This window comes from Priapulus caudatus, unplaced genomic scaffold (genome assembly GCF_000485595.1).
Source record: "Priapulus caudatus unplaced genomic scaffold, Priapulus_caudatus-5.0.1 Scaffold3814, whole genome shotgun sequence".
Taxonomy (NCBI): Eukaryota; Metazoa; Priapulida; class Priapulimorpha; order Priapulimorphida; family Priapulidae; genus Priapulus; species Priapulus caudatus.
Window position 1 is genome coordinate 9,767 of NW_014580875.1, and position 11,419 is coordinate 21,185.

Genomic DNA, 11,419 nt, shown 5'->3' on the forward strand with positions numbered 1-11,419 from the left:
AAAGAAACCCTAGTGTTTTTCAAGAGTTTATGAGTGGAAATATGTCGCTTTATCCACCATCCCTCTTTACAAAGCATGGCCTACTAAACGCTCCTACAAACCCAAAACTTGCGGATGCTATTTATAAACTCTGCAGAGACACACAATGCATTAATATTCCAGAAGCAGAATGCAATGTTCTAGATGGCGGTTCGCTTCTACAGCGTTTGCCATGGTCAAAGGGGGATATGTATAGACAAATAATCAACACATATATACGTGTGGTGCAAAAGTATGCCCACCCAATAGTTGTGTATGATGGCTACTCACAGGAAACAATCAAGACAGTGACACACCAACGACGTGCAGCGGGTCAATCGTCAGCAAAAGTAAAACTAGCGCTTGACTTACCATTGAAGATAGACAAGAAGACATTCCTGATGAACAAATCAAACAAACAAGAGTTCATCAACATGCTTTCTGATAAGATGAGAAAACAGGACATCGAAACCATTTATGCAGAAGACGACGCCGATCTGTTGCTTGTCTAGACAGCCGTGAACATGGCCGTGTACAAGACGACATTTGTCATTGCAGAGGATACTGACATCCTTGTGCTCTTGTGCCACCACCATAAACCAGGTACCAGCTTGTTCATGAAGTCAGAGAAGAGTGCAATTAAGAGACCACTGTGGAACATCCAGACGACATGTGCAATTTTAGGAAGCCAGCTATGCACATACCTACCATTTCTGCATGCTCTATGTAGGTGCGATACCACATCTGGACTCCATGGGATCGGCAAAGGTTGCGTGCTAAGAAATCGGACGAACTAATGCAGATAGGTGAATGCTTCATGTCAAGTTTATCTAGCCCTGATGAAATCAGAGATGCTGGGGCCAAAGCATTGGTATGTGTGTATGGTAGACAAGGTACCACTTTGAATAGTCTACGTAGAAAGATGTTTGGTGACAAGTTTGTGAAGAGCCTCAAGAGTGTCGACATCAAAAGGTTGCCACCGACAGAAGATGCTTCCAAGTACCATTCTTATAGAGTTTTCCTACAGACTCAAATATGGATAGGAAACGTAACAATAAAACCGGAAGATTGGGGTTGGAATATCCAATGTGAAAGTTTGATGCCCGAGAGAATAGACAACAAGCCAGCTCCTGATGCGCTATTGAAGATAATACGTTGCAAATGTAAGGAGTATTGTGACACAATGATATGTTCGTGCAAGAAGAACGGGATGTTCTGCAATGAAGTCTGTGGCACCAAGTGTCAAGAGCGGACTTTGTACAAACATACCATTGGATATGTTCTGAATACTAATGCACAGTATTTATCCAAAAGATTAATGTAATATATCAGTGTGTGCTTATATAATATTTGCCAATTGAACAAAACGGTGGGTTCATTACTTGATTAAATCGCTTGTCATTTTATTGTTTTTGGTTTTAAAATGTGTCATCTGCATACTTTTGACATATTAAACCTAGCGCTTTCAAAGAGGTTATTGGGTTTTAAATTATGTATTTTACATTCATTGGGCCATGTTTCTATTCACCTATAAATAGCGTTTATTGGGCTGATAAATGAATGTTTGAGAGATAATTGCACCTCAAGATACTGAAAAAACGTCATTTTTAAATATGCAAATTAGGTAAACTTGATGGGTTGAAAACTTTGCCTCCCATTTGGATTTGTCATCAAGAAGTACCTAATAAACAAGAATCAAACAATAAAACAAACTTTGCAATTTTGCTTTGACTGAAAAGTCCAAACTGCTCGTCTAAATGTCTGCTGACCTGATGAAGAGATGTAATCTCGAAAGCTTTGTCAATTAAACTTTAAACACCATTATTCTATACCTTGACTTTGTTTATATATATATATTATCCAGTTGCCAAAATGTTGACCTGCAATGTTAATTACTCTAAACTTTTTTCATGCGAAATGTGTTCTATATAGCTTAGGAGAGCTGATTTAGCTTGTTGCTTACCTGTGCAACGCCTGAGCATTTCTTGGAATTCAAGATGACCGCCGCCGTCGATCTTGATTTTGTCAATTTACAATTTGTGATCTCGATGCACTAGAGTGTCATGCAATACCTCTTTTTAGGGATTTTCGAGGGCAGGGAGTCCATTCTGGAGTTATTTTTCAGATATGGGTCAATGTCAAGGTCAAATGACGGTCAACGGTCAAAATAAGACCACTTTAATGTTAAATTCACTGTTCATAGATAGTATATATAGGCTGACAACTACGACTGAACATTACGAGACTAAATGGGATGAAAATCACGCCACACCATGGTCATGGAGTTTACCCAGCATTCCTGCCGGCATCATCGACGGAAACATTGATGTGATGCAGCTCACGATTCCTCGAGTCAAGAAACACGAGGCATTCTCTCAGCGACTCATATCCAATTAGGCTATACATGCTGCAGCACTACACAGGACCTTCCAAGCTGAATCCACCTCTGATTCCAATGAAAGCTCTGTCTGCAGAAGCAGTCACAGCTTCAATCCGCTGCAGTCAGTTTCAGTCAGCAGCGAGACGCAGCCTGGCTGTCGTAAGTCCATGAGAGTGACAAGGCCTGTCGAGTGGGCGGGCTCAATGCTCAGCAAGACGACTAGTGGCGGGCTCTGCCCATAAGCCCAAGACACTGGTGGTGTTTTGGAGCCGATGATCGATCACCACCTGCTCACCAGACACCGTTCTGACTACGCCCTGTATCTCGAGAGGACTCTCAAAACTTTCGGATGCAGTACACCCACCTCTCTGTTGATCTCCAACTCTATCAGACTGCATGCCTTAGTCCAATGGAAAGACCCTCAGCGCTGGACCAACCTTATACTTCACCCGGGCATGATGCACACTCTCATGAGTTTCCTGGGCTGTATAGGGACACTGATGGAAGGCATCTGGCGTGGACGTTCTCATGAGAGCAGCGTTTGGTGGCATGACCAGCATCATCACCGGAAAGACCTGAACAAAGGCTCTACGGCATACCGTCTCATCATCGCCGTGTTGCTGCAGAGTTTTCACTCAAATGGTGCCAAGCACATACCAAGAGCTGAGTGACTACCTGGAGACAGCCAGAAAAAACCTAACGGGAAGCTATGGGTGGACTGTCTCATCAAGCCGACACTGCTGGCGCTCATGTTCCTGCGTGGAGAGCTGGAATGGTAACTTTCTCCTCCAGCAGCACTGTCTCAAGGCAATGCTGCCGTATTTCTTTACAGCAGGTCACCCAATTATGCCCGCTATCAAGAGCTGGTATGTGCGACAGATGGAGCACCTTCCCCAGCGTGCGCGGAGAACCTACTGGCAGGCGCACATGTCTGTCGGCATTCTTGATATCGGGACCGCAGTGCCAGCAGATTAGTTCGGCGAACAGACACTATATCAAGCGAGGGAAGGGTGCTGGAGGTATGAAGGGCATATCGACGAGCGCGCGAGCAAGTGGCTGTTGTGGGTCAACAGTTTCAGTGTGTGTGCCCACCTCGACATCGCCATGGAAGATAATTATGTACAGGTGAAGCTGGGGTGAGGAGAAGCCACATGGTCGAATGGACGAAGAGGAGAAGAACAAGCAGCAAGGAGGAAGGAGAGGAAAGAAGAAGACTGTATGAGGTCGATCGGAGGAAGATCGCAGCAGAGCTGAAGAAGTACACTCATCCCGTCAACGAGCAGCATCCAGGTCTCTATAACATCTGCAATGGCCAAGTGGCGCCTGACACAGTGAAGCTGTTCAGGATGCACTGACTATCGGAGTGAGCAAAGCAAGCAGTTTCTCCGCTTCACTAAGCAGTTGACTTCCACAAAAACCATAAGAAAATGGTCAGATCAATGGAGCACTCCAAGAAGGCAATCACTTGTCAAGAGGAAGGCCATCTACAACATCGAGACACTGTTTAGTCAGCTGTTGGTCTTGGGGCAGCAGCGGAGCGTGGATCTATCCAACATCTTCCAGTTTGAACTGAGTCCAGTTCCCAACATCTCTGATTGATGAGTATGGTATGTTTGAGGAAGGGCAACAAGGCCGTGCTCGTCAAGTGTCTCGTGTTTCTGTCAAGACTCCACCTGCTCCAGACGTGGTGTTGTTGACGCCGCGTCAGCTGCTGTACCACGTTGTGTGGCCAGTCGCTGGGACCGCAGGAGATCTGGCTGCAAGCTTTGGTGCTCGACTGGCCCACTTCCCCCTGGCTCAAAGAAATAGTCCTGTTCGACAGGTATGACCAAGAGCCCCTAGCGCAAAGGAGCATGAGCAGATGAAAAGAGGAAGAGCCAAGGAAAGTGCGGCTGACTCCAAACACACCCCTTCCATGCCGACAAGCTATTCTTCACAATGCCACGAACAAGAGTCTGCTCAACAACATCCTATGCGGCTACTCCCTTCCACACAACATCCAGCTTGTTAACAAGCTGGACGGTCGTCACCCATGCTGAGGCAGACATCACTCTCCGCAGCTACATTGCTGAAGGCGGCAGCAGAGATGCACAGACAATCTGCATCCTCAGTGATGACACAGAACGTCTTCGTCCTCTCGTGGTGTACTGGACATCAAGGATGCGGGTCATTGCTAAGATTCAAATGGAAAGTGGAATGGTGATGTCCTGGATATCAACAAAACTGTTGAGCGGTAGGCCCCAGAAAGTGCAGCCAGCTTCTCGGTGTCCATGCATGCGCTGTCAGGCTGCGATACGGTGTCGTACCCCTTCGGAAAAGAAAAACAGTTCAGCACTCAAGCTCTTGGAGATTGATATACCAGGTCTGGATCAAGTGCTTGGAGAGCTTGCGCGGCACCATGCTCAACTCAAAGCGACAGCAGACAGCTTCTTCTTCCCTCTCTACGGACAGAGAGTTGTACGACAATGAATGATGCACGTACTCGCCTCTACTGCAGCCATAAGAAGCCGCCACAAACTTGATGAAACTGCCACGACTGACGTCAACCTGCAGCTGCATGAGCTCCGAACTCACCTTCAGATGCTACTGTGGAAGGCAGCGAACCAACGTGACCCACCTGAAGAAGCTCTACATATTACCAACTTTGGTTGGAATATCAAAGGCTCCACCATCACACCGACCATCTCAACAGCGCAGTTGCTCCCAAGCGCTCCTGGATGTAGTGAGCTGCAGCTGCAGCGCAGAGGGCAAGGCATTGCAGCGTGGGAACGTTGCAGCTGCAACCGTGCGGCCTTTCATGCACAGACTATTGCAAGTGCGAGGGAGGAGTCGCCTGTTGTAGTCAATTCACGAAAATCATCAGAATGAAGAAGATCACTGGACGACACGAGGACAATGAAGAGGAGCTAAGTGTAGATGACGACAATGACAATGATGATGATGCGAATTAAGGAGTAATGAGGATGAGGAGTCATAGCAGGATTGTGACAACTTACTGTTTATTGTGTACTGTTTAAGGCTGTTTGCTATTTTCTGCGTTGAAATATGCCTATCTACTATCTATGCACAGTGAATTTACATTAGTGTCTTATTTTGACCGTTGACCTTCATTTGACTTTGACCTTGACCCATATCCCAAAAATAACCTCCAGAAATGGACTCCCTGCCCTCGAAACCCCTAAAAAGAGTATTGCGTGACACTCTAGGGCATCGAGATCCCAAATTGTAAATTGACAAATCGAAGATGAACGGCGCGGCCATCTGAATTCCAAGAAATGCTCAACGATGCACAGGTAGCAACCAAGCTAAATCAGCCTCTCCTAACTATATAGAACAAATTTCCATAAAAAAAAGTTTAGAAGTAATTAACATGCAGGTCCCATATAGGACATATAGGGCCGGCAAACGACTAATATATATATATAAGTAAAATCAACACACAACACCCATGCTAGATAAAATCAAAGTCAAATAATAGGTTAAGGGTGTTTAAAATTTAATTAAATTTAACGCGGCGGTGGAATATATATATATATAGATAAAGTTATACGGACACGGTAGAATTTTGACTCTGTTTTATTGCATACAGAACTGTTTCGTGTGGAGCGAAAGCTCCACACTCATCAGTGCCTAATACAGAGTGATCTATTTAGAACATCCCGGGCAGTATAAAAACGTCATGCATAATGTCATCTATTGTTCATGCGTGAGCCGTTCTAAAGAAATACCATAGATACTAATTACGCGTCATTGTCGGTGACTGCTGCGCGCTGGCGCTAAACTGAATTCATTGCAAGAGTTTACATAACGTTTCTTAATAAAAATTTATTTCTTATGTCTGCAATTTACTAACAAGTTCGTTTCTCTTGTCAGTCGTCGCGTCTCAAGGTTTGCCACAATATGTAGAACTTCTCTGTTAAGCATAGGTTGCATATTTTTCGTAGTGTTTCGAGTAGTGTGGGCGCTTTGCTCAGTATCTTCCATTTAATCGCGTAGTCTAGGTTTGTTTCTTTTCAAGTTCCAAATATGTTTACTAAGTTCTGTCGAGTTCCGTTTTGATTCCGTAGTGAAGGATGCCTTATGGTTTCGCTAGTCTTGGCTTGAAAGAGGTAGCTGTTAGTCCGACGTATGTTTCTGTCTTATTTTCGCTTGTCACTGTTGCTCGGTTATTATGTCTTTAGCAAGGCAGTTTTCATCCAAGTGGGCACGTTACGTTTTTCGGCAGTTGCATTTTCTGTTGTTTACCGTTTCCGTGTTGATCTACAGTATTCTTCTGTTGTTTCCCTCTATTATATTTCTTTACGCGTTTGGCATGCAGCTGTAACGAGATCTAACATTGTTCTTATTGAATATCTTGTGGAGTTTGTTTTCTGGAGGGAAGCACTTATTTACGATTCAAAAAATTCCTTGCCGACGCTTGTTTCACATTTCGGATGTGAATTTGTTATCGTTTGAGAATCTAATTATGCACATCGGGCATTAACATTGCTATATATATATATATATATATATATATATATATATAGATATAGATATATAGATATCAACAACTGATAACGTCAAAATATATAAACGTCAAATAATAGGTTAAGGGTGTTTAAAATTTAATTAACGAGCTTTCGAGATGTACATCTCTTCATCAGGTAATTCAGCAGACGTGTGAGCTTTTGAGACATTGCCATGTCTGCTGAATTGCCTGATGAAGAAATGTATATCTCGAAAGCTCGTTAATAAATATTTATTTTTTTATATTTTTTATATATATATATATATATTCTACGCCGAGTCCTATGAATTACGAAAGATAATACTCGTCACGACTTACTATATTATCTACTTTGAGTCTATTTTATGTCCATTTGTCGTCGTATAGGACAGGCTAAAACACCATCATCGTAATTAGAAATCGACTGGGAACAATCGTAATGTTTGGATTTATCTAAAAAGGTTTAGCACAAAAGATTAGAAAAAGCTAGGATTCCCAGCTCGGCGAGTCGTGATGAAGGCTTAGAACTGAGACTATGAGATCGTCGTCACGGTCACGGTCATGCAGGATATTTGGCCCACGGCTTAGAATTATTTCAAGCACGTCTGGCGCGAGGCTATAGCGTCCTTAGATATACTTCCAGAACAATAGGATTGTTTGCCAGATCTGATGCGATGTGTGTTCTATTCGGGAGCGCGGGCTATTTGCGTGTTTTTAATGTGTCTGATTAAATAATGCGAATGCTTCTCTTTCGTTCTCGTTAATGGCGCCGCGTGAATTTGTTATCGTTTGAGAACTCTATTATGCACATCGGCCTTACATTGCTGCTGCGCCTTCAAACGGGTTTTGTTTCGTGATGTCGGGGAACTCGATTAAAATTAAAAATTAAAATAAATAACGGGTGCTTTTCTATCGGAGTGATTCCACAAGCCACAAGCGTTTGGAATGTTTAATTTCGAAGACGTTTCATTCGACGAGACACGAAATACATACCGCCCACGAATTACGCAAATCGGACACACCTATATAACAACACTCGCTCCAAACTCTAAGCATACTTATATATGCTAACTAATACATACTAATAACACTTTTAAAGAAACAATTGTGCATTGTCATAGTCGAATCGCTGTGCGTTGGTAGAATTCGAAATTACATACGAGCGCGGATTGGTAGAGCGAGATGAAACGTGTACAAAATTAGAGATGGCGGTCGCATAGAAATTGCGGAGTCATCTTGCTGTGCGCATTGAATAATAATATCTCTGATGGTTCTTGGCTCGGGGCCTAGAGACTGACCTCTCGTTAAACCCTGGCACATATATCACCGTGAGATACGTATACCCCTCAATAAGGAGAGTAAGCTTGTTGTGTGTGCGTGCGTGCGTGCGCGCGCGCGCGCGCGTGTGTGTGTGTGTGTGTGTGTGTGTGTGTGTGTGTGTGTGTGGTGTGTGTGTGTGTGTGTGTGTGTCGTGTCGTGTGCGTCGTGCGCGCGTGCGTGCGTGCGTGCGATGGTGTGTGTTGGTGTGGCCGCTGGCGCGCCTAAGCGCGCAGCGCGCGTGTGTGGTGTGGTGTGTGTGTGTGTGTGTGGTGGTTCGTGTTTTGTTGTGTGTGGTGCGTTTGTGCAGCGTCGCGAGTGCTGTACGGCACGTGTCTGCGTGCGCGCTTCGTTGTGTCGTGATGCTTGCGCCGTGCGCCGAGTGTATGTATGCGTGCGTCTTGCGTGCCGCGCGCGTGTAATATGTAAGCGTGAGTATATTTCTCGCCCCTTTCGTGTCACTGCATTCCCTGTAGCATTACACTCGAGTGCGTATATTTTATATAATATTTGTATATACATATATATATGTATGTATATGTATATTACATATATATATGTAAGTATTATATATATATATAGAAATAAAGACACAACGGAGTTTTAGCATAACGCTTTCTTAACGAAGCGCTATGCTTAAAACTCCGTTTGTACTGTTATTTTCTAGATATAATCACGCGGATATTGTGATATCATAACTTTTCTCTCTCTCTCTCTCTCTCTCTCTCTCTCTCTCTCTCTCTCTCTATATATATATATATATATATATATATATATAGATATAGTTCATAGTCTCAATCTCTCGTCCACCTATAAGTGACAGACGAGCATCGGTGGGCGCGTCGCCACCGCCGTCAGCTGTGAGATGTCGCTGTCGTCCGTCTCGTCGTCGTCGTCGCCGACCGACTCTCGCGTGGTATACGTCGGCAACACTCGACCGCCGTCAACGCCACCTAGCGGGTGCTGCCGGGCACGCTCGTCGCGCTCTCTGGCGCTGACGCGTTCGACGTCGACGGGCGTGACGTCATCGAAGAAAGCGAAGTCAAGGCGGTAGACGTTCAGGTCGCGTTGGTACGTCGCCAGCCGACGGAACTGCCGCGCCCAGACGACCTCGTCGTTGACGTACGACGTGCGTGCCTGCGTCGTCCCGCCCGTCGACTCGGCGACGCCCTCCAGCACGACGACGACTTCGTAGTCTTGCGTCGCAAAGTCGTCTGCCGACCACGCGTAGAACGGTGACGCCACGTCGATGCGGTGCGTCACGACGACGGGCCACATCATGAAGATGCCGCTGCCTCCGTCGTCGACGCCGACGTCCAGGTCGAAGCGATGCAGCGGCAGGACGTCTCCCTCTCGCGTCGTCACCGTCCGATAGAGCAGCGCGCGCACGTGAGCGCTGATGATCTGCGAGCGACGCATGTCGCCGACGCGAAACTGCAGACAGAGGGCGCCGTCGCGCGCGCAGACGACGGCCAGCTTGCTGAAGACGATCGTCTGCGCGCGCTTGTTCGGTCGCGAGATCTTCGCGAACACCATGCCGACGACGAAGCACTGGATGAGCACGCCGACGATCGACTGCACGACGAGCGTGAAGATCGCCTCGGGGCACTCCTCGGTGATCGATCTCGAGCCGTAGCCGATCGTGTGCTGCGTCTCGAGCGAGAAGAGGAACGACGACGCGAACGACGTCTGCTCGACGAGGCACGGCCGCCAGGCGGCGCTCCCGTCCCCGTCGTCGTCGGCGGAAGAAGAGGAGGAGGAGGAGGAGAAGTCGCCGTGGGCGTAAGAGATCGCGTACCAGATCCCGGCGAAGAAGAGCCAGCTGAGCAGAAAGCCGGCGACGAAGACGGCGATAGTCCAGCGCCACCTGACGTCAAGGAGCGTCGTGAAGAAGTCGGCCATAAAGCGACTGCCGCGCCGCTCGACGCGACACGCCGTCACGTTGACGACGCCGTTCTTATCGACGACGCGTCGCCGCTGCGCTGCCGACGACGGCGACGACGGCGACCCGGAGTGACCCCACGAGTAGCCGGAAAACGGCAGGTGGCGCCACATAGGCGCCATCACCTCCAGCTCGGCGTCGGCGATCGAATGGTGTCCGTCGTCGGCGTGACGTTGACCATGGCGGCCATCTTGTTTTGCGACGAACGTCGTCGTCGCCGGCATCGACAGACTTCTGCCGACAGACGCGGGGCGACGAGAGCCGACGTCATAGCGGTCTGCTGAAGGGTAGGCCTGCAAAATGCGTCGACGGGGTCGGAGTGGTAAATGCGCATGCGCATGCGTGACGTCATCATTACGGTATTACACGGCTGTGATGCTAACATCATAACTACTTCATAATAACACCATAAATACGTCATAATAACATCATAATTACGTCATAATAACGTCATAACTACGTCATAGACAGTGCGGGAATTCTAACACCAACTATATGATAGTTCGAGCGGAAATTCCAACCCCAACTATACGATAGTTAGTGTGGGAATTCAAACACCACCTATCTACTATATAATAGTAGAAAGAGCCGAAGTGTCGTTTTCCGTATCTCCTCCGAAACCGTGCCGCGTGTGCTCACGCGAATCGAGCTGGGGCCCCTTCTGGGCGTCGCGAATACATTCCGCTACGTTAGAACGCGATTTTTCCATCGTAAAGTAACTTTTTGAGGCAATTTTCTAAAAAGTTATGTGCCCGAAGAAACATCGGCATTCATCGGAAACCCGCACCAACTTTTAAGATCGCAAAATCCGCATGCGCAGTCCAAGCAGAGTACGTGAATCACCTTGTAATTGACGTGCTCTCATCGGAAACCCGCACCAAATTTTAAAATCGCAAAATCCGCATGCGCAGTCCAATCAGAGCATGTGAATCACCTTGTAATTGACGTGCTCTCATCGGAAACCCGCACCAAATTTTAAAATCGCAAAATCCGCATGCGCAGTCCAAGCAGAGAATGTGAATCACCTTGTAATTGACGTGCTCTCATCGGAAACCCGCACCAAATTTTAAAATCGCAAAATCCGCATGCGCAGTCCAAGCAGAGAATGTGAATCACCTTGTAATTGACGTGCTCTCATCGGAAACCCGCACCAAATTTTAAAATCGCAAAATCCGCATGCGCAGTCCAAGCAGAGAATGTGAATCACCTTGTAATTGACGTGCTCTCATCGGAAACCCGCACCAAATTTTAAAATCGCAAAATCCGCATGCGCAGT

General features: G+C 46.6%; 1 protein-coding gene across 1 annotated transcript; it reads right to left on the reverse strand.

Annotated features, from left to right (window-relative positions):
• Nucleotides 1-8,991: 8,991 nt before the first annotated feature.
• On the reverse strand, nt 8,992-10,433 carry LOC106819611 (G protein-activated inward rectifier potassium channel 3-like). The gene has a single exon (XM_014824221.1). The coding sequence runs from the start codon at nt 10,365-10,367 to the stop codon at nt 9,012-9,014; it is 1,356 nt and encodes a 451-aa protein (XP_014679707.1). The 5' UTR covers nt 10,368-10,433; the 3' UTR covers nt 8,992-9,011.
• Between the last annotated feature and the right edge of the window lie 986 nt (nt 10,434-11,419).

Bases quoted from the DNA above. Each gene is read 5' to 3' on its own strand.
- LOC106819611 (XM_014824221.1), bottom strand. From the start codon at position 10,367: ATGCCGGCGACGACGACGTTCGTCGCAAAACAAGATGGCCGCCATGGT.